Source organism: Hylobates moloch, unplaced genomic scaffold (genome assembly GCF_009828535.3).
Source record: "Hylobates moloch isolate HMO894 unplaced genomic scaffold, HMol_V3 SCAFFOLD_10, whole genome shotgun sequence".
NCBI lineage: Eukaryota > Metazoa > Chordata > Mammalia > Primates > Hylobatidae > Hylobates > Hylobates moloch.
Window position 1 is genome coordinate 30,889,604 of NW_026652285.1, and position 23,272 is coordinate 30,912,875.

General features: G+C 47.4%; 2 protein-coding genes across 9 annotated transcripts in view; one reads left to right on the plus strand and one right to left on the minus strand.

Annotated features, from left to right (window-relative positions):
* KIF24 (kinesin family member 24) overlaps positions 1 to 1,353 on the minus strand; it is a 92,653-nt gene extending 91,300 nt beyond the window's left edge. For 5 of the 6 annotated variants that reach the window (XM_058445476.1, XM_058445481.1, XM_058445478.1 and 2 more), the window contains exon 1: positions 956 to 1,085. The gene's annotated coding sequence lies outside the window, so the exon portion shown is untranslated. Of the gene's footprint in view, positions 1 to 955 lie in introns of all 6 variants that reach the window. The other variant, XM_032163993.2, reaches the window with a different exon arrangement.
* Positions 667 to 16,745, plus strand: NUDT2 (nudix hydrolase 2). Of its 3 annotated transcripts, XM_032164011.2 has the most exons (5): positions 1,420 to 1,451; positions 7,941 to 8,053; positions 10,883 to 11,017; positions 11,195 to 11,337; positions 15,295 to 16,745. In XM_032164011.2, the coding sequence occupies exons 4-5, from the start codon at positions 11,211 to 11,213 to the stop codon at positions 15,609 to 15,611; spliced, it is 444 nt and encodes a 147-aa protein (XP_032019902.1). In that variant the 5' UTR covers positions 1,420 to 1,451; positions 7,941 to 8,053; positions 10,883 to 11,017; positions 11,195 to 11,210; the 3' UTR covers positions 15,612 to 16,745. The 3 variants fall into 3 exon arrangements, with proteins under 3 accessions (XP_032019903.1, XP_032019901.1, XP_032019902.1); XM_032164010.2 differs by lacking the exon at positions 7,941 to 8,053 and having other exon boundaries at positions 669 to 1,451; XM_032164012.2 differs by lacking the exons at positions 7,941 to 8,053; positions 10,883 to 11,017 and having other exon boundaries at positions 667 to 1,451.
* The last annotated feature ends 6,527 nt before the right edge of the window (positions 16,746 to 23,272 follow it).

The window sequence follows — 23,272 nt, forward strand, 5'->3', positions numbered from 1 at the left end:
ATTCTATCATAGACACCTGATGAACAGATGGGCGTTCACCTGAGCAGCTGTTACATGCACTTCAATACAGAGACTACAGAGCCTCTCTACTTGTAGAATACAAACACAAAGAAGATGCTTTAAAACATTTTCCAAAGCACACTTAAAATGTGACAATAGCTGCCGGTCACTAAGAAGCTAAAGGGAGATATATTCTCTTGGCATACAGCAACGGAATGGTTTATTTTAAGCAAAGACTAAAAGGAGTCTAATAAAATTATCGGGAGACCAAGGCTAAAAGCCACAAATGCAGGAAGAGTTGTAGCAACCAATCCAAAAAAGTTTAGCCTTTCACAAAGAGTAGAAAGGCCAGCTGTGGACTGTGTGTGGACTTTTAGGTCTTTTTTGCATTTAAGATTAGGGTGGCCTCCCCCTAGCCTCGAAATAAAAAATCGTCTCTGAAGCGGAGAGACAACGAGGCAGGGCATGAAGAAGAATCCAATCTATTTCCTGTAAATTAAATTCAACTCAACAAATATTTCCTGAAAATCTACTATGTGCAAGGCATCGTGAACGATGCTTGCCTTACCTCAAAGGCTTCAAAATTTTATGGGAAAAGGGAAGCGAATGGACTTCCCGGAAGTAAACAACCCAAGGCCGAACAGAAGTGTCCTAAGAGAGGTGCCGGTCAGGGCTATCCGTTCAAAAGCAAGAGGACTTTGGGACTCAAGAGTTTAGTGTCCCAAAGTGAGAGAAGTGGCGTTCAAGATAATTGCTGAAGAAAAGGCAGAGATATGGGGATGAAAGGAAAGCAGATGAACTTTAGGAAGAACCAAGAGGGGCCAACTCCCGGCTCCCTCACAACTGCCAGTTTCCTCCCGCGCTCAGCGGACGTCACGCGCACCCCTGTCCGCAGGCAGGCGCCACGGTTCCAGACCAGACCTACCCCTCCTCTATTCTCCCCGCCCTTTCTCACCTCGGTCCAAACTCCTCGGTCTGTCCTGTCTGAGAAGAGGAGAAGACAGTGCCGTCAGGAGTGAGCCCCAAAGCCCGCAACCTAACAGTCCCGTCAACCCGGGAGTCACCGTCGGCGGCCAGGCCGCATCTCCATGGCAACGCCGCCAAGCGCCAGTTCGAACGCTCGCGCTGCGGCCCGCGCGTCGCCAGTTCCGCACCGCCCACCAATGGGCACCCAAGGAATCGGTTGGCGTTCGTTGACTTCCCCTGTAGAAGACCAATCAGAGGTCTGAAGAAACCGTGGGCGTAACTCTCAATTTCCGACCTTCAGCCAATCGTTCTGCTTGAGGGAAGATCTCGCGACGTTCTCAGTGTGAGATAGGCACCTTTTAGGCGGGTCGAACATCCTTCTGCCGAATTCTATTGGTGGGCCCAAGGGTAACCAGGCTCTTCTGATTGGCCGGTGTACTTCCAGTTTCCGTCCAAGGTCCGCCTCCTGCCTCCCTCTGCTTCGGGTGAGTATCCTTAGGGCCCACTTGATTTTAGTTCTCAGTGGAGGAAATGAGCCTTGGAGCGATGGGAATCTGCCTCCGGCAAACCTCTGGTCGCTGCAGGGCCCGAGATGGATGCGTCCTCCTCCAAGTTGGCAGTGAGGTGTGGGCAGGCCAGGTCCCATCCGCTCTCAGGACCTCAGTTTTCCTGTCTGCACCGGGAGAAGGAAGGTTCCCTGACCCTGTGAGCCTTGCTTGCCCCCGTCCGAGTGGGGATGGGGTGGGTCGTCCAAATCCCAGAGGCGGGAGAGGTCCAGGTTTAGGGCCCAGAGGCCCGGGCGCCGAACCTTCCCCTCCCTGGGCCTCAGTTTCATTTGTTGCTACCCATTAAACCCCGCCTGCTTTCCAAAAGAGATTTTATGTTTTCTAATTGCTTCAGTTATTGAATGGATAATGTCGTGGCAGTTATAGAAGAAGTAAAGAAAGTCGAACAAGAGCCCCACCGCCTTAAAAAAAAAAAAAAAAAGTGACAGCGTAAACAATGCAGGCCGGGTGCGGTGGCTCACGCCTGTAATCCCAGCACTTTGGGAGGCCAAGGCGGGCGGATCACGAGGTCAGGAGATCGAGACCATCCTGGCTAACACGGTGAAACCCCGTCTCTACTAAACAAAATACAAAAATTAACCAGGCGTCGTGGCGGGCATGTATAGTCCCTGCTACTCAGGAGGCTGAGGCAGGAGAATGGCATGAACCCAGGAGGCGGAGCTTTCAGTGAGCGGAGATCGCGCCACTGCATTCCAGCCTGGGCGACAGAGCGAGACTCCGTCTCAAAAAAAAAAAAAAAAAACTGAATGCAATCAAATTGTCAAATGTAAAACGCTATTACAGAGTCAAGGTTATGATCATTGATGTTAGGAGTCAGGCAGACCTACATTTGAGTCACTTACCCAGACATCTCTGAGCTATAGTTCCCTTTCTACTCTTCTGAAAAATGGCAGTAATGCCTCAGCGGGTTGTTGTGAAGATTAAGTGAAATAATGAAGGTAAAGCACTTGACACAACGCCTGGCAAGTAGTAACTTCTTAAAAAATGGTAGCGGCCGGGCGCGGTGGCTCACGCCTGTAATCCTAGCACTTTGAGAGGCCGAAGCGGGCACATCACGAGGTCAGGAGATCGAGACCATCCTGGCTGACACGGTGAAACCCCGTCTCTACTAAAAACACAAAAAATTAGCCTGGCGTGGTGGCGGGTGCCTGTGGTCCCAGCTACTTGGGAGGCTGAGGCAGGAGAATGGCGCGAACCCGGGAGGTGGAGTTTGCAGTGAGCAGAGATCGCACCACTGCACTCCAGCCTGGGCGACAGAGCGAGACTCCGTCTCAAAAAAAAAAAAAAAAAAGGTAGCTATTATTCTTATAATAAGAACAGGCAAATACACTAGTCAGTGCATTGGTGTACTTACTGTAATTGAGTATCCAATTTTGCCCAAAATTAGTCAGTTAAGGGAAAAAATGGTAATTCTTACTAATAAGGAAACAAATCCATTCTTCAAAAGATAAATTATTTTTCTAGTTTCTATATTAAAAGGAATTTATGCTGTGGGACCTTATAAGGAATATATATACTGTGGTGAACAGTGTTGAGCAGTTTTACAGACAAAATGAAAAGTCATTTCTTTAAAACAGGGAAGCTTTCTGATGGTCTTTTATGACACACAGGTAACAGTAACTCATATATTTAGTACCTCTGATAATGTCAGACCCTCTATATATATCATTTATAAACTCCACAACAACCATGCAAAGTAGGTGTTAACTTCATTTTACAAATGAGAAAGTTAAGTATCTTGCTCTATTAACTTCAATAACTAGGCCTTTCTGACTGCATAGACAGCCATACTTTTCTGTGTTTCTGACTAAAGGAGGATGAAAATGCTTGGAATACCAGATAGATGCAGGGGCAGGTTGGACAGCGTGACCTACCTAAATTGGAGGAAATGTGGGCTGCAGAGGTACCTATGGTAGGAGCAATATCTTGCCCTAATAGAAAATTTTCACCGTGGTCTTGGTAGAGAGGGGAGGAGAAAAAAATTGTTTTAATAAAAATAATTTTAAAAAAGAAAATTCCCACCTTGGGAAATGAAGAGATAGGATGAGATGATCACTGAACTTTAGACCCATCTGTTCATTTATCTTATGGGTAGACTATAGCACTTCAAATTCAACTTGTCCCAAACAAATGATTCACTTGCACCCCCTCCTCCACCCAGGCACTCAAACCAAAGCCTTTCTCTTTCCCTTGGCTTATGAAACATCTCTCTGTCCCTTAGACAATGAAATATCAATATTGTCCATTTTACTTTGAAATATCTCTCAGATTCATCCCTTCGTTTCCTTTCTCACAGCCTCTGCTTTGATCTAACTGGAATCATTTGTTAACTGGTCTGTTGCAGTAGACTTGTAACTGTTTAATCTCTCTGCCTCCAATCTGTCCTAATTCGTTCCCCAGCTTGCTTGCAGCTAGAATATCTTTGTAAAATGTCAGTCTGACCAAATTATAGCCTTGCCTAAAACCAGTCAGAGGCTTCATTGCCTGCAGAATATAAACTAAGCTGTTTACCAATGAGATGTCATTTTGTACTTGAGGGTGTTGCCCACACTCCTCCCTTTGCTGGCAGTGCCTTTACATCCGCCTCCCTTCTGCCTGGTAAACTAGCGACCCATCAGAATCCTCATGGGGTACCTTGTTAACCTAAAGATGCTTCTTTGCTGCCTTTCCATCTTATGTGGCACAAAACACACTGTAACTTGTCTGTTGGAATGTCTTCTACTTTCACTAGCCTGTGAATCTCTAGGAAGTTGGTGCTTGGTAGTATTCAGCTTCATATCTATCTATCAATCCTTCACACTGTCTGTTGCATGGGATACACACAACAAATTCCCTGAGTTAGCTTTCTAGAATTGTACAGCAGATGGCACTAATAGGCTGCTTAACAAATCCCCTTCACTAAGAATGATTTTTGTCCCAACCTTGTCTGACTTTGGCCTTATCCTAGAAGCCAATATTTATGCCATTACAGGTAAAATCTCCTGTTTCCTCCCTCAGCCAATAGCAAAAATAGCAAAATGACTCAGCAGCTTCATCTCTGCAAGAAGAATGGAGTGGCAGATGTCCAGGGAAAGGTGCATTTGAGGGAATGTTTTCTTTGTCTCATGGCAGTTGGGGCTTTTCTTTTACATTTCTTTCTTTTTTCTTCTCTTCCATTTGTTATTGTTCTTACAAGAAAGAGCTTTACTCATGGGTGGGTGCCTCATTTCTGTCCACTCCAAAAGGGAAGAAAGAAACTGGCAAATTGGAAAAAAGATGATGATGATGTGGGAAGTGAGGGAGTAGTCATATAGAATTGCAGTCACATAGAATTGCTTGTGGGCAGGCAAACAGTTGGCTTTCCTCCTCATCTGGAGGAGGGCCTGGGCAAATTTTCTGGACACTAGTGCCCTAAGTTAAGTGGAACATGTGGTTTTAGGTTCCCGCTTCCCAGAAAAGAGCAGAGGAGGCATAGAAACCCTTATGAGATGTGTGCTATTAGGAGCCTGAGGCTACATTTTACCCCTCCTTCAGAGTCTTCTTCGGATACCAGGATTTAACATCTACAGCCCTCTCCCCCCAGCTAAAACCTTTTTGGTGGAAATGATCCCAGCTAGACATCTTAACCTCCAAATGAATATAGATTAAAGACTGGGAATTTGGGGCCAGGCACGGTAGATTGCACCTGTAATCCCAGCACTTTGGGAGGCCAAAGTGGGAAGATCACTTAAGGCCAGGAGTTCAAGACTAGCTTGGTCAGCATAGCAAGACCCCATCTCTACAAAAAAAGTGTTTTTAAATTTAGCCAGATGTGATGGCTCCTGCTTGTAGTCCTAGCTACCCAGGAGGCTAAGACAGGAAAATTCCTTGAGCCCAGAAGGGATGCAGTGAGCCCTTGAGGCTGCAGTGAGCTATGATCATACCATTGCCCTCCAGCCTGGATGTCACAGAGAGACACTGTCAAAAAAAAAAAAAAAAAAGGACTGGGAATTTTGAAACTGGAAATGATTTTGTAAATCGTTTGTGTGTCTGTCCTCTCTCAGGGCCATTTGTGTCCTAAGCCCTACTCTTTCATGGTGAACAGAGCTATGAAAGGGACAAAAATTATAGACTTTGGAGTTAGACTTACTTGGACTGAGATCCCATCCTTTACAGGCCAGCTATGCCCTTGTGCAAGTATTTTAACCTTTTGAAATAATATCAGTGTCCTTGTAAACTAGATATAATAATGCTGTTCTTGAAAGGTTATTTTGAGCTTTAGAAACAATAGTTGTCAAAAGTCTTGCACAGTATAGCTGGTACAGTATATATAGATGCTTAATTGATAACGCGGCATGAAACACTGTTTCTGCTAAAGGGATATTAGACTATGGAGAACAGGTCAGAGGGAAAATTTGGAGAGCTCTTCCTGTACCTAAAGTTACATTTCTGAGGGCTTTTTACAGCTACTCTGATTAATTTGATGAAAATATTGAAAGAAACAGCATAGCCATGTATTCGTAAATTCTTTTTTTGGTACCTAGGTCCCGAATCTCCTAGGCTCTGAGGGAATTTTGTATATGGAGAAAGCCAAGAATATCTTTCCTTAGCTTCTAGAACCTTCTGATGACATTGAGGGTTTTTTTGTTCAGGTTTTTTCTAACCACCTCAGGCACTCTGCCACTTTTTTGAAGTGTGAATTGCCTGCTGTCAGCCTGGAGTTCTCACCTCCGCAATCCTGGCTGCAGGCATATTTGCATATTGGATGCTGTGTTCCTTAACCCCGTGAGGTTTGAATCCACTTGGAGTCTGTGTGTGAAAGCTGGCTACTTTCAAACCCGTGGACAGTTTCAGCTTTGTGGTCTCCAGAAAAACAGAAAACCCCCAACAATAGTTCCATTCACTTTTATGTAAATGGCACTCTTCAGGAAAACACTGGGCTATTTCCCAGGGCCCCAGAACATACTCAAACATTTGTTTGAGTGGGAGGTGGGGAGAGAGTTCTTTTTAGTCAATGAACATCTGTTCAGAACTGCTGTGCTGGGTCCCAAGAAAACAGAGCTTATAATCTGGCTCTTCCCTGCCAGAGGTATCAGCAGAGATTTACTATACTAGGTATATGTGCTTGTGGTGGCATTGTACTGTGTGAGTTTAGCTAAGCTGGATTCCCAGTATCCTTCCTATCTGCTTCCAGGTGAGGGTTGTCCACAAGAAAATTTCGTGAGAGATTTGGAAAGCTAAATTGAAGTAGCAGCCAGTACACTGTGAAGGACAGAGCAGGGTCTGTACGCCGTGAAGGACAGAACAGGGTACCAGGTGTGGTGGCAGTACCTGTACTTTCTCTCTGATCTGGCTCACCTTGTTGATGAAGGTCATCACACAGCCCCCAGCACCCCTAGCCCTACTGAATTTCCTCCTTCAGCTCCTCTGAGTCCTGGGCCATGTGTGCAGTCAGCTCTGTAGCAGAGGGCTCTGGCTTCTCCAGATCACCTGAGTCGCTGAGCTTGGGACCAGTGAAAGGAAGTTGTGGGTTTCAGTTTGTCCTCATGAGTTCCAGTTGTCCTTGTAGATCCCAGTTTGTTCTCAGACGTTCCAGTTTGTCTTTGTTCTCTTCCACCTCACATCCAGTTTTCTTCCCAACTGCTGGCCTCACAGACTTCGGGCCCAACACCAGGTGCAGAGGCAACAGAGTTGCATGGATTTATCCACCAACTTCCAAAGATACACAATGTCTACTCCTTATAATAAATCTTTAGTTTTCTGTCACTCATAGCATTTGCTTCCCTGATTGAACTTTAAGTTTGTTCAAGCTGTGTTAAGGACACAGAACATGGAGTGATTAGAAGCCAGAAAGCTTCACAGAGGAGGTGACATCTGAGCTGCTTCTGACGAGTAGGAAGTTGTGTGTATAGAGTGGGTAGGAGGAATTCTAGAAAATAGCTGGCTCAAGCCAAGCAATTGAAAGAGCAGTGAGGAGTTCTGTATTTCTAGAAGAACTGTTCTTTCCATGGGTCCAGAATATAGGTGGAGAATGAGCACCTGATCCTAGCTTTTCTGGCGCCTTTGAGATTAACTGTTAGCTGATGTGGTTCTTAGATGTGGTCATCCCTAATACACTGGCATCCACTGAAATACTTTCTTGCTAAGGTACACCCTTGTCACTACCCTAAGATTCGTCCCCCACCCCACCGCTGCTTTCCTCTCCCCAGTGGTTCCATATGGCTAACCCAGGCTTGTCTTTTTGGCTCCCCATGCAGGCGTCTTTGCTTGTCCATGATGTGTTGATGGTGGTAGTGGTATGGAGTTCCTGTCTTAGGCAGGGCACTGTGCCCTCTAGTCTTGGATCCCTAAGCTTATTTAGGGGTTCTAACATTCAATCCATGGGACCTGAGGCAGGAGCAAGGTACCCCACATCTATAACTTTCTAATGCTTTTTGAGCATCTTTATAGGGAGGGCATGGGATCAGCTACCTGTTTCTGCCTCAACCATGGACCAATAATAGGAGATCTTTGTTCACCAGTTCTACAGTGATGGGGTGCTTCCTTTTGGCTTCTGGAATGGGGTAAGTTCTTGGCATAAATAGGGAGTCCAGGAAAATAGAACAATGAAATAGAACAGAAAAATGAAAGCCTACCACTTTATATATGAATTTGTAAACTCAAACAGGGATTTCATTATACATACTATTCAGAACTATCTTCTTTTCATGTGTCTAAAAATTTTTCTTACAAGCAACACATTAGGCTTGACCTAATTTTTTTTTCTTTTTCTTTTATTTTTGAGACAAGGTCTCACTGTATTGCCCAGGCTGGACTGCAGTGGTGCAAACATGGCTCACTGTAGCCTCAACCTTCCAGGCTCAAGCAATCTTCCCACCTTGGCCTCCCAAGTAGCTGGAACTACAGGTGCATGCCACCACACCTGGCTAATTTTTTTCTATTTTGTGTAGAGACAAGGTCTCACGATGTTGTCCAGGCTGGTCTCAAACTCCTGGGCTCAGGCAATCCTCCTGCCTCAGCCTCCCAGAATGCTGGGATTAAAGGCATGAGCCACTGAACCCAGCCTCGACCTCATTTTTTTAATGGCTTCATGCTATTTCATCATATAGATATACTGTACTTTTTGCCTATTCCCATATTGATGGATATTTGTTTCTGGCTCTTTTCCTTTTTGATATTGCAAACAAAGTTGTAGTGAACATCGTTGTATGTACATCTTTTTTTTTTTTGAGACAGAGTTTTGCTCTTGTTGCCCAGGCTGGAATGCAGTGGCCCCGTCTCGGCTCACCACAACCTCCACCTCCTGGGTTCAAGTGATTCTCCTGCCTCAGCCTCCCAAGTAGCTGGGATTACAGGCATGTGCCATCACGCCCGGATAATTTTTGTATTTTTAGTAGAGACGGGGTTTCTCCATGTTAGTCAGGCTGGTCTTGAACTCCTGACCTCAGGTGATCCACCCGCGTTGGCCTCCCAAAGTGCTGGGATTACAGGCATGAGCCACTGCGCCCGGCCCGTTGTGTGTACATCTTTTTTTTTGATGATCATGCCAGGTGGGCTCACTGCACCCTCCGGTTCCCGATTCTCTGCCTCAGGACGGGGTTTCACCGTGGTCTCGATCTCCTGACCTCGTGATCCGCCCGCCTCGGCCTCCCAAAGTGCTGGGATTACAAGCGTGAGCCACCGCACCCGGCCTTGTGTGTACATCTTAAACCTATATTTCTTATGTGAGAATGGCTAGAAATGGAATTGCTTGCTCTTAGGGAGTGTGCATTTTATGATTTGATAATTATTATCAAATTGCCCTCCTAAGGGGATATGCTAATTTACTTTTCTACCAACAGTATATGAGAGCACAGACCATTTCAGAAATCCCCTTTGAGATTATTTCCAATCCTTAAAAACGTTTGTTACGGGTTTAGAAAAGCTTGGAAAGGTCTTGGTGTTGGGTGTTTGGTTTTTGGTGAGAAACTGCTATTGTCTACAGTAACATTACCATCTGTTGGCAGTCTTGAGAATTGCCCTGGAGTAGGTTTCTTTTTTTTGAGATGGAGTCTCGCTCTGTCACCCAGGCTGGAGTGCAGTGGCGCGATCTTGGCTCACTGCAAGCTCCGCCTCCCAGGTTCACGCCATTCTCCTGCCTCAGCCTCTCCGAGTAGCTGGGACTACAGGCGCCCGCCACCACGCCCGGCTAATTTTTTGTATTTTTAGTAGAGACAGGGTTTCACCATGGTCTCGATCTCCTGACCTCGTGATCCGCCCGCCTCAGCCTCCCAAAGTGCTGGGATTGCAAGCGTGAGCCACCGCGCCCGGCCTGCCCTGGAGTAGGTTTCTGTTTGGGCCTCATTTTTATGCCTTTGATAGCTGCAAACTCATCTTGATTGAGCACCAGCAAAGGGGCTGTGGAGGATAGCAGCTCCTGCTCCAGCCGCCCTCTCTGCATCAGCTGTGCTACCCCCGGGCACCAGCAATATCAGGCAGTGGTGACATGTTGCCTGTATTGCCAGCTGCTCGGGAGGCTAAGGGGGGAGGACCACTTCTTTTTTTGAGACAGAGTCTCGCTCTGTTGCCAAGCTGGAGTGCAGTGGCCCGATCTTGGCTCACCACAACCGTAACCTCTGCCTCCCGGGTTCAAGCGATTCTCCTGCCTCAGCCTCCCGAGTAGCTGGGATTACAGGCATGTGCCACCACGCCGGGCTAATTTTTGTATTTTTAGTAGAGACAGGGTTTCACCATGTTGGCCAGGATGGTCTCAATCTCTTGACCTCATGATCCACCCAGGGGAGAGGACCACTTCTGTTCGGGAGTTTGAGGCCAGTCTAGGCAACATAGTGAGTCCCTGTCTCTTAAAAAAAAAAGAAAAAAAAAAAAAGATAAAATAAAAGACTAAAAAAATATCAGGCTGGGCATGGTGGCTCATGCCTATAATCCCAACACATTGGGAGGCTGAGGTAGGTGGATCACTTCAGCCCAGAAGTTCAGGACCAGCCTGGGCAATACAGTGAGACCCTGTGTCTAAAAAAGAAAAAAGAAAATTAGCCAGGCATGGTGGTGCATGCCTGTAGTCCCAGCTACTTGGGAGGTTGAGGTGGGAGGTTTGCTTGAGCCTGGGAGGTCAAGGCTGCAGTGAGCCATGATCACACCATTGCACTCCAGCCTGGTCAACAGTGCTAGACCCTGTCTCAAAAAAAAAAAAAAAAAAAAACTCAACAAAATATTTTTTTCTATATGAAGTTACCCTCCGTAGATGACCTCTTTGCATTGTCAGAAACCACATTGCTGGGGGGTTCTGTGCTTCAGGGGCTCAGGATATGGGCTGGGGGAAATGGGGTTACAGGTTTGATGATAAAACTTGTACTGCCTCTCTCCGATTCTCAGCATCTCTCTTGTTTTAGTGCGTTTGCTTCTGAGGATCTCCAGTGTCACAACAAACGCATGCCAGCCCTGTTTTACAGGGAGCCCTGGAGGAGTTGGGATAGAGGCCACATTGACTGAGGGTAGTTGCCAGGGTCCTGCAGTTATACACAAAGGTCAGTTTCTGATTCCTGGATGCCCTCCATTGGTCCTGGGCATGCTGCCTTTTTCTGTGGGCTATGAGATCACAGTTAGCTAGTCTGCACTACTGTCCAGCACCAGATTGCTACCCCCCTAGTATGGAGCTTCCTATTTTGTGTAACTTCTCAATATTCTGTATCTTCTTTGTTAAGTCCTTAGGATAAGACCATGGCCCTGAGAGCATGTGGCTTGATCATCTTCCGAAGATGCCTCATTCCCAAAGTGGACAACAATGCAATTGAGTTTTTACTGCTGCAGGCATCAGATGGCATTCATCACTGGACTCCTCCCAAAGGTAGAGGCCAGAGGGGCCAGCTTTTGGGAAACTGCCAAGCACTGCTCAGAAATCTACCCTGCCAGGCCCTCCCCAAGGCTTAATTCCCAGTGACTGTGTAGCAAAAGGGGGGGTAGGGAAGGTAGGAGCCCTTGACCCTTTCTACATACAAGGTCTCCAGACCAGGCCAGAGTAGAGCTGAGAATTCTGTGACTGAATTCCAGGGTAGAAACAGCACCTGGTGTTTTTATGAGTATCATTCGCCAGCTCTCCAATCTCTGTGGTGAATGGCTGGGTAAGAGAAAAAACAGTGGGCAGGGAATTGGGGACCTTGAAGTTGACTGAGCTATGTGCCCACCTCTCAGCTTTGAGTTTTTCATCTGTCAAACAAGGGCTTGACTAGAAAATCCTAAGTTTTCAGCCAGGCACAGTGGCACATGCCTATAATCCCAGCACTTTTGGAGGTCGAGGTGGGCAGATTGCTTGAGCCCAGGAGCTCGAGACCAGCCTGGGCAAAGTGGCAAAACCATGTCTCTACAAAAAATACAAAAATTAGCCAGGTGTGGTGGTGCACACCTGTAGTCCCAGCTACTCAGGAGGCTGAGGTTAGAGAATAACTTGAGCTCAAGAGATCAAAGCTGCAGTGAGCTGAGATCGTGCCACAGCACTCCAGCCTGGACAACAGAGCCTGTCTCAAAAAAAAGAAAATTCTAAGTTTTCTTCCAGCCTGTCTCTGATTTCATTTGATCAATTTCCTTTGACTCCTAGTTCAGTGTCCCTATCATTAGGTTTTTCTTTTCTTTTTTTTTTTTTTTTTTGAGACAAAGTCTCGCTTTGTCGCCCAGGCTGGAGAGCAGTGGCGCCATCTCAGCTCACTGCAACCTCCACCTTCCAAGTTCAAGCATGCTTCAGCCTCCTGAGTAGCTGGGATTACAGGTGCCCACCACCACGCCCGGCTGCTTTTTGTATTTTTAGTAGAGATGGGGTTTCACCACGTTGGCCAGGCTGGTCTCAAACTCCTGACCTCAGGTGATCTGCCCGTCTAGGCCTCCCAAAGTGCTAGGATTACAGGCGTGAGCCACTGCACCCAGCCAGGTTTTTCTTTTGAACTAAACACAGAGAGTATGACTTCTACAGTGTTTCTGAACATAGTTGTATTTTGAGTTGGAGCATAGAGAAGTTGGGCTCCCTGATCATAGATTCATCTGCAGATTGTGGCAGGAGCGGAGGAGTGAGGGGATGGGCAGGGCCTTCTTAGACCAGGAGGGGATGGGCAGGGCCTTCTTAGACTGTAAAGATTATGGAGACCTTGAGATTGCAGCTTGATCAGCTAGCTACCTATGCCTTGAGTCTATCACTCAGCACTGAGGGTGGAGTTGGCCAAGTCTCCAGAGGGAAGAACAGTGAAGACTACTGGCCTGAGGCCTTAGGCCAGGCCAAGATCTGTTTGTAAGCTGGCCAGTTTTCATCCACCAGCACTGCTGACCCCACCTCTAGGAGTAAGAAAGCTGCAGTAAGAAGCCAGGCTGTGTGGGGAGAAATGAGAAAAAGGAGCCCTTCTTGGCTGAGGCCCTTGGGATGGTTTGAGTTGGGAGGGACAGACTGTGGCTCAGGTGCCTGCTGGAATGAGGAATAGCCCTCAGACAGAAGGAAGCAGGGACTTTATTTTTTAAATTATTTTGTTATTATGATTTCTATTTTATAGAGACAGGGTCTTACTATATTGCCCAGGCTGGTCTTGAACTCCTGGGCTCAAGTGATCTGCCCACCTGGTCTCCCAAAGTGCTGCGATTATAGGCGTGAGCCACCACGCCTGGCCGGAAGCGGGGGCTTTAAAAGGGAGTGGGGTTAGAAGGGATGGACAAAGATCCAGGATTGAAGGAAAATAAGGAAATGGGAACAGGAAATAAATTTTGCATGTTTGAGTTGTACTGGGGAGAAACAAGGTGAAAAAAGAGACAGAAGCTTCACAAATACTATGAATAGGAATATTCACACTTGTCTCCAGATTACATGAGTCACACTGCCTTGTTCCTCTCACTACCTGATGTCAGTGGACTTCTCCTAATCCTTTCCTGCTTCGGCAGAAGCTACCCTGTTAATTAACACTGATGGGCAGAATACTGAATAGATGGCCCTGGGAGGGGTGTGCTCAGGGACTTCCATACACCTCTGAGGGGAGGTAGGAAGTCCTGAATCAGTATCGCCCGTCACTACTAGCATCCCTCCCACCTTGCTCCCCTGATGCATTACCTGTCTGTCTTTGTGTACACCACTATAGGAGGTGCTTGTGCAGAGAAAATTCCCCAGAAGCCGTAAGCTAGAATGGTTTTTAAGTGCTAAGTTTCTGGGGGTTTTGTTTGTTTGTTTGTTTGAAACGAAGTCTTGCTCTGTTGCCCAAACTGGAGTACAATGGCACAATCTCGGCTCGCTGCAACCTCTGCCTCCTGGGCTCAAGTGATTCTCCTGCCTCAGCCTCCCGAGTAGCTGGGATTACAGGCGTCCACTGCCACACCCAGCTCATTTTTGTATTTTTAGTAGAGACAGGGTTTCACCATGTTGGCCAGGCTGGTCTCAAACTGCTGACCTCAGATGATCCACCCACCTCGGCCTCCCAGAGTGTTGGGATTACAGGCATGAGCCACCCTCCCCCGGCCCTTGGGGAGTTTTTTGTGCAGAAGCTGGCTCTGGGCATTGTAGACCCCTGGGAAGGAGGAGGGCCCCCATCTCCAAACCAAGGAGGGAACAACTGAGAGTTCCTGCTCCCCATGAGCCTGTGAGCCAGGAGGCCTCCCTAGAAACTTACTGGAGCCAAGTGTAGACAGAGTCTGCCAGACCCTTCCCAGTCTTTGCCCGCTCTGGGGAAGCTGAAGATTTGTGGGAGGGGCCTAGAGGTAAAGCTGAGAGCTGCTCCAGTCTGCAGAGCTTCAAGTTCTCCTACAGCAGTTTCTTGGCAGCTGTCTTCTTGGGTTTGGGTGTTGCTAACACATTTTCTTAGAAGTGGTTCTCAGCGGGCCCTTAGTCTAAGTTCCCATCAAGGGTTTCCCTATGAAACTGAGATCTGGCCTTGGCCAGTAAGAAAGAGGAAAACAATTTGGAAAAAGCCTTGATAGCTTCATGGAAACAGCTGCTCATTCAGCCCTGCAGGGTTTTGAGCCTGTTGGCCCTGGAATGTCAGGGTCCACCTGCAGACAATGTTAAGTCTTCATTGGATTGTAGGCAAAGTACTTCCTTGTCAGCTAACTTCCACTTGTTAAGGAAGGACTTCTCCCTCCTTGGAAAAATCACTTCAAGGTCTCCAATAGAAAAGTGATTCCTTAGAGCATGGGATGAAGAAAGTTCCAAAGAATAAGAAAGCAGACGTCTGAAGAAGGTCATCTCACACCATAAAAGAGCAGTATTCTAAACCTGGCTTGCTATACACATGGTCTGTTTCACTCTCTGCAGAGAAGCTGGAGTGGGAAGGTGGGATTGCTCAAACCCCGAGAACTAGACACTACCTGCCCTGCACCCCCTTCCCAGGCATGTTAGGATATTGCCAATCTCCAGGCTTCCTTTAGCCTAGGAACACCTAGAAAAGACACTGAATGGCTGGGTGTGGTGGCTCATACCTGTAATCCCAACACTTTGGGAGGCTGAGGCAGGAGGATGACTTGAGGCCAGGAGTTTGAGGCAAGCCTGGGAAATATAGTAAGATCCCATCTTTACCAAATAAATAAATAAATAAATAATTAGCTGGGCATGGTGGCACATGCCTGTTGTTCTGACTACTCAGGAGGCTGAGGTGGGAGGATCACTTGAGCCCAGGAGTTCAAGGCTGCGGTGAGCTGATTGCACTACTGCACTCTGGCCTGGGCAACAGAGTGAGTCCCTGTCTCAAAACAAAACAGAAAAAAAAAAAAATCTTGTCTGGAAAATCCAGCTTTGGGAACTTTGGAAGATTTCCTCCTCCTTTTGTTCCTCTTTTTTCCTAACTAGGCCATGTGGAACCAGGAGAGGATGACTTGGAAACAGCCCTGAGGGAGACTCAAGAGGAAGCGGGCATAGAAGCAGGCCAGCTGACCATCATTGAGGGGTTCAAAAGGGAACTCAATTATGTGGCCAGGAACAAGCCTAAAACAGTCATTTACTGGCTGGCGGAGGTGAAGGACTATGACGTGGAGATCCGCCTCTCCCATGAGCACCAAGCCTACCGCTGGCTGGGGCTGGAGGAGGCCTGCCAGTTGGCTCAGTTCAAGGAGATGAAGGCAGCGCTCCAAGAAGGACACCAGTTTCTTTGCTCCACAGAGGCCTGAGCTGACTGGAGCAGAGTCATTTGCTTCAGTAGGATCCTTGTGGGCCTTCTAAGATGAAGCCACCCTCAGGTCCAGGGAAGGTTGTGCTGGTATTTGGCTCATCACAGCCAAGAGCAGATAGATTTGTGAAATCGGCTCAACTCCCAGGTGAGAGCAAGCAAAAATCTTGGCTGGGTGGAAAGGAAGGCAAAGAGTAAAAATAAAAAAGGCCAGGCCCAGTAAGTGTACCTTGTACTTTATAAATAAACCTCAAGCAGCTCAAGGTTGTCCTTCTGACCTGTTGGGTTTATTTCTTGGACTCTTGGCATTGGTGGGGAGAAGAAAGCTGAAGTGAATCAGAGTTCTGACCTTAACCAGAGGGAACTCTGTGTCCATACAGTATCCCCAGAGAACTTAAGAGCTAGGGATCCAAATGGAAGAGACCCAGCACTGCCAGGATGGCTCTCTTGCCTCTGGAATGCCAAGCACACCCACCCCACCCCCACCAGGGGCCCTGAGACTTTGTGACCCATAGTCAGAATTTCCAAGTGAGTGGGACTGGAGTGCAGGAATTGGGTCTGCCCTACTCACTAATATATCTTTTACCAGCACCAGGCACATATGTTGTAAGTACTCAGTAAATATTACCTTAAATAGGGCCAGGCATGGTGGCTCACACCTGTAATCCCAGCACTTGAGGCCTAGGTGAGCAGATCACTTGAGGTCAGGAGTTTGAGACCAGCATGGGCAACATGATGAAACCCCATCTCTACTAAAAATACAAAAATTACCTGGGGGTGGTGGCACACACCTGTAATTCCAGCTACTCGAGAGGCTGAGGCAAGAGAATCACTTGAACCTGGAAAACGAAGGTTGCTGTGAGCTGGGATCCTGCCACTGCACTCCAGCCTGGGTGACAAAGCGAGACTGTCTCAAAAAATAAAAATATTACCTTAAATAATTAGAGACTGGCTAGGCGTGGTGGCTCACGCCTATAATCCCAGCACTTTGAGAGGCCGAGGTGGGTGGATAACTGAGGTCAGGAGTTTAAGACCATCGTGGCCAACATGGTGAAACCCCATCTCTACTAAAAACACAAACATCAGCTGGGCGTGGTGGTGCACACTTGTAATCCTAGCTTCTTGGGAGGCTGAGGCAGGAGAATTGCTTGAACCTGGGAGGTGGAGGTTGCAGTGAGCTGAGATGGTGCCATTGCACTCCAGCCTAGGCAACAGAGTGAGACTGTCTCAAAAATAAATAAATAGGCTGGGCACAGTGGCTCACGCCTGTAATCCCAGCACTTCGGGAGGCCAAGGCAGGTGGATCACCTGAAGTCAGGAGCTCAAGACCAGCCTGGCCAACATGGTGAAACCCCCTCTCTATTAAAAATGCAAAAATTAGCCTGGCATGGTGGCTCATGCCTGTAGTCCCAACTACTTGGGAGGCTGAGGCAGGAGAATCACTTGAACCCGGGAGGCGGAGGTTTCAGTGAGCTGAGATCACACCACTGCACTCCAGCCTGGGCAACAGAGCAAGACTCCACTTCAAATAAATAAATAGAGACAGAAGGAATTTTAGACTCACCAAGTCACAACAGAGAGAGGAGGGACAGGCAACCCTGGGCCCCCAGGTCAGTGACACGTGTACTCTGTGCTCTCAGCCCAGGCCTGCCTCCCAAAGTGATAAGCCTTGTCAACATGACTAAGGTCACTGGGAATGAGGCAAGCCCAGACCCAAAGGAATCTGCTGGGCCACCCAGCAGTCACATCATTACACCTGTGCATTCCTCACCTGCAGCTGCCTTCCCCACCCTCAACAAAACCTCATCATTAATGTTTCTCTCTGCCTATCTACTTTTTTTTTTTTTTTTTTTTTGAGACAGTTTCGCTCTTGTTGCCCAGGCTGGAGTGCAATGGTGCCATCTCGGCTTACTGCAACCTCTACCTCCCAGGTTCAAGTGATTCTCCTGCCTCAACCTCCCAAGTAGCTGGGATCATAGGCATGTGCCAACATGCCCAGCTAGTTTTGTATTTTTAGTAGAAATGGGGTTTCTCCATGTTGGTCAGGCTGGTCTCAAACTCCCGACCTCAGGTGATCTGCCTGCCTCGGCCTCCCAAAGTGCTGGGATTACAGGCATGAGCCACCACGCCCAGCCTTCCTATCTACTCTCTTTGTCCGCAACTCCACTGTAAGACCCAGAGGTGCAAGAGTTGGGTCTCAGCCCTGTTTTCCCTTGCTACTAGGGCTCAAGGAATGCAGGAGCAGGTGTTAGATCCCACAGCCCTTCCAGGAGCTGTTAGCAGCTGGATTCATGTGGATTTTATTAGAAAGTTGTTGCCCAATGAAGTGCAGAAGATTGGAAGTGAAGGGACATTGGCAGAGGTCAGCCTGGATTACCAGGGTCAAGAACAGCCACCCCCAAAGGAAGAAAAGACAACTCGCCCAGGTCTTAAGCAGACTTCCAGATGTTTTTAGTCCCCAGCTCTCCGTGCAGACAGGGCAAAAGTACTAGTGAACAGGATCTTGGAGCACAGCCGGGGGCCTGAATGGTTTTGTTCCTCACCCTTCTGAGCAGCATTCTCTGAAGGAGGCCTGCTGCATGAAGTTTTTGGAGCTTAATGTTCTTTTTCCAGGCCAGCAGGGACCACGTCGCACTGATTTAATAAATGCCTGCTGGGTGGTAGTGCTAAACCACAGACGAGCTGCCTCCTAACAAGGGCTGGCCGGCTCCACACTTTCAGAATGGGAGGCTGTGGAATCTCAAGTCTAAGACCTCATACATCAAAGTTGGAAGGGACCTGGAAAATGACCTGATTTGGCTGCTCATTTTTATTGCTGGGGAAATTGAGACTTAACAAGATAGATGGCCCTGGCAGTATCTATAGATGGGGTGCTTTGAGGAGGGGGTGCCAGAGGGAAGACTGCTTTAGAATATATATATATATATGGCTTTGGAGTCATTCCTCTGGGCCTTACAGAGTGTTCCATTAAAATGTAGGTACTTTGGTGAAGAGGTCCCCTGTAAGCTGTATTTCTTTTTTTTTTTTTTTTTTTTTTGAGAAGGAGTCTCGCTCTGTCACCCAGGCTGGAGTGCAGTGGCATGATCTCGGCTCACTGCAATCTCCGCCTCCCAGGTTCACGCCATTCTCTTGCCTCAGCCTCCCGAGTAGCTGGAATTACAGGTGCCTGCCACCACACCCATCTAATTTTTTTTTTTTTTTTTGTATTTTTAGTAGAGATAGGGTTTCACCGTGTTAGCCAGGATGGTCTCAGCCTCCTGACCTCGTGATCCACCCACCTCGGCCTCCCAAAGTGCTGGGATTGCAGGTGTGAGCCACCGTGCCCGGCTGTAAGTTGTATTCTTTGCAGGAATAATTGACAGTAGGGTGGGACTAAAGCATGTTATGGGAGGTGGATGAGGGTCAGAGAGAGGAGCTGAGATTAGGATGTGGCAGGTGAGTAGGCTTTGACAACATTACCACTTTGCTTTTGGCCAGTGGGGCTTGTTCAACCTGAACTCAGACCCCAGAGCATTACAAAGTCCAGCTCCCAGGCCCCACCACCCCCCTCTCAACTGGCAGAGCAGCACTCTGCCGATGCTGCACTTTGGGTTAGTCCAGGCCTCAGGGAGACCTCAGCAGAGTTGTACCAGTTCAGGAGATGCTTCCATGTTGAAGTTTTCCTCCTGAGAATGGGGCTGGTCAGAACTAATCTAAAATTGGAGGACAGCCCTGCCCCAGCCCCTCTGAGGGAGAGCTCTCCCCTGGGACCTCAGCCAGTTTACCAGCTCTTTGGCTGTCAGAGTCCCAGAGTTCTAGAGTCCAGTCTTTCCCAGGTTCTTTTGTTCTTTTTTTTTTCTTTCTTTTCTAGAGATGGAGTCTCACTCTGTTGCCCAAGCTGGAGTACAATGGCGCGGTCTCAGCTCACTGCAATCTCCACCTCCCAGGTTCAAGCAATTCTCCTGCCTCAGCCCCACCGAATAGCTGGGATTACAGGTACCTACCACTGTGCCCAGCTAATTTTTGTATTTTTTAGTAGAGGCGGGGTTTCACCATGTTGGCCAGGCTGGTTTTGAACCCCTGACCTCAGGTGATCCGCCCGTCTTGGCCTCCCAAAGTGCTGGCCCAGGTTCTTTTTTTTGGGGGCGGGGGACAGAGTCTCTCTCTGTTCCCCGGGCTGGAGTGCAGTAGTGCAATCTCGGCTCACTGCAAGCTCCGCCTCCTGTGGCCCAGGTTCTTTATGTAGAGTTTCAGTGGATTAAGTGAGCAGGGCAAGCAAAGAGATTGCTGATGTGGTCGTCTTTACACTCCACAGGAGTTTCCCTGGGGAATAAGCTTAGGGAGTGGGGAGCTAGAAGAGCATCTTGCTCCATCATGGAGTTGGCTCCAGAGTGTAGCCTATTGCTTCTTTCTACAGGGATCAGAAGAAAGATGACAAAGGTTGGGCATGTGGCATTGGCTCACACCTGTAATCCCAGCACTTTGGGAGGCAGAGACAGGAGGACCACTTGAGCCCAGGAGTTAGAGACCAGCCTGGGCAGTGTAGTGAGACTCCATCTCTACCAAAAAAAAAAATTAGCCAGGCATGGTGGTGTGTACCTGTAGACCCAGCTACTCAGGAGACTGAGGAGGAGAGAACTGCTTAAGCCCAGGAGGGTGAGGTTGCAGTGAACCAAGATTGTGCCACTGCACTCCAGCCTGGGTGCTAGAGTGAGACCCTTATCTCAAAATTAATTATTATTATTATTTTTTTTTTGAGACGGAGTCTTGCTCTGTCACCTAGGCTGGAGTGGAGTGGCGCAACCTCAACTCACTGCAGCCTCTGCCTCCCGGGTTCAAGTGATTCTCCTGCCTCAGCCTCCTGAGTAGCTAGGTCTACAGGTACACACCACCACACCCAGCTAATTTTTTTTTGTATTTTTAGTAGAGACAGGGTTTCACCATGTTAACCAGGATGGCCTCGATCACCTGACCTCGTGATGTGATCTGCCCGCCTTGGCCTCCCAAAATGCTGCGGTTATAGGCGTGAGCCACCGTGCCCAACCAATTAATTTTTTAAAAAAAGGAAGAAGAAGAAAAATGACCAGTCCTTCCCAAGTTCTCCATAGAGAGTCACTTAGGGAAGGAACCTAGGCAGAACCACAGTTTGGAGAGGAGCAGCCTCTGGCTTGAGATACCTTTGTTTAAACATTTATGTCATCACTTTTGTGGCTCCTAAAGTCCTGCCTCCTTCAAATAGCTTTCCCAGGATACTCAGAAATTGCTGGTTTCCATTTCCCTTATGGCTACTTCCCCTCTCTCAAAACTCATCTGGCACCTTAGGAAGTTGCTTCATTAAAAAAAAAAAAAGATCTGTATCCAGTATGACCATTGCTCCTTTAGCTCAGGGGTCCCCTCCCACCCACCCTCTCAAGATGACCAGTGTTGGCTGGGCACAGTGGCTTATGCCTGTAATCCCAGCACTTTGGGAGGCCGAGGTGGGTGGATCACCAGAGGTTGGGAGTTTGAGACCAGCCTGGCCAACATGGTGAAACTCCGTCTCTACTAAAAAATACAAAATATTAGCTGGGAGTGGTGGCAGGCGCCTGTAATCCCAGCTACTCAGGAGGCTAAGGCAGGAGAATCGCTTGAACCCAGGAGATGGAGGCTTCAGTGAGCCGAGATTGTGCCACTGTACTCCAGCCTGGGCAACAGAGCAAGACTTTGCCTCAAAAAAACAAAACAAAACAAAACAAAAAAAACAAAAAAAAGATTACCAGTGTCGTTGGCCCTCCAACCTTAGGCCTTTTCCTCCCTGCCTATTTCATGTGCACTGTGTCTCAGACACTCTCAAAGACCATCATTCTCAGACACACATGCTGAGGCAAAAGGCACAGGGCTGAGAGAAGCTGCGTGGAGTGATGGTCTGGTGTTTATGTCTGGCTCTGTCACTACCTGGATATGTGATCTTGGGTAAGCTCTGAACCTCTCTGGACCTTATTTTCCTCATTACAACAAGGGAGTTGGACAAGATGATCTCAATGGTTTCTTCGAGATCTGACAACCTGTAGGATTGGGTTTGAATTTTGACTCCTCAGATTACTGTGTAAAGATCAAAGCTCCGATAGATGCTTCCTCTGTTTGATTATTCTATTTTTCTAAGACACTCTAGTTTTCTAATTTGAAGTTCAAAGTGCTAAGTGTAAAGTTATTCAGTAAGTATTGCTTAGAATAGTATATAATTTAAAATACCTGAATACCCATTACCAGGGATTAATAAACTTTGACACATGCATGATATGAAATATTATGCAGCCATAAGAAAAAAATAGGATGGTCCTTACACAGAACCTTTGTACCTATTAAAATTTAAATTTAGGCCAGGCGCAGTAGCTCACGCCTATAATCCCAGCACTCTGGGAGGCCAAGGCAGGTGGATCATGAGGTCAGGTGTTCAAGACCAGCCTGGCCAAAATGGTGAAACCCCCTCTCTACTAAAAACACAAAAATTAGCTGAGCATGGTGGCACATGCCTGTAGTCCTAGCTATTTGGGAGGCTGAGGCAGAGAATTGCTTGTACCCGGGAGGTGGAGGTTGCAGTGAGCCAAGATCATGCCATTGCACTCCAGCCTGGGCAACAGAGCTAGACTCCATTTCAAAAAAATAAATAAATTTAAATAAGAACAAAAGCAAAATGCCATATGTGGGGCTATCTGGCCACCAGTGGAATCAGGGGTCTGATGCAGTGTGGTGGCCAGCTGGGACAGGATAAGGGATGGAGCAGTCAGCCATGTTGCTCTTTGCAGCACTTTGGCTTTCTTTCTCTTTTTCTTTCTTTCATTTCCCACACTACACCGATGTAGAGTTTTGCTTTCTTGAGTGGATGTTGAGGGTGACAATGACGACTCCCAGGACAAACGCCAGGCCAAAGGGCTGAAGCCAACATGGCTGTCTGAAATTGGTTCGGTAAAGGAAGAGAATAATGTTGTGCTTCCTTCTTGACCTAATTGCCACTTCTAGTGGAGCTATAATAGTACACCTGTTGGAAGGTGAGAATAGCATAAACTCTATCTTCCAAACTATCTCCTTTGCATTTCTTCCATCACTCCTACCCAAGATCATGCATAGTATTTATTCCCAAGGACATATGGGCACTTATCTTTCGCTAGTCAGTTGAATGTCTTTTCCAATGGTCTAGCTTCTCTGGCAGGAGTCAGAGAATTACAATGTGAAGAACAATTGTGCAACTCTGTTTAAAAGTTAGGAATGAGAATTGGGGTCATTTTAATATGGACTGGATATTAGATCATATTAGGGAATTATTAATTTTCTTAGATATGAAAACCATTGTGTAGGAAAATGGCCTTAGGAAATGCATGCTGAAGAATTTAGGATGTAGTGTCACAATGTCAGTAAGTAATGCAACTTTGAAATGGTTCAGGCCGGGTGTCTGATGCCTGTAATCCCCCACTTGAGGAGGCTGAGGGAGGATCACTTGAGCCCAGGAGCTTGAGACCAGCCTGAGCAACATAGTGAGACCCTGTCTCTCCAAAAAAAAAAAAAAAAAAAAAAAAGTTAAAAAAAAATTAGCCAGGCATAGTGGCACATGTTTGCAGTCCCAGCTTCTCAGAAAGCTGAGGTGGGAGGATTGCTTGAGGTTGAGAGTGCAGTGAGCCATGACTGTGCCACTGTACTCTAGTTTGG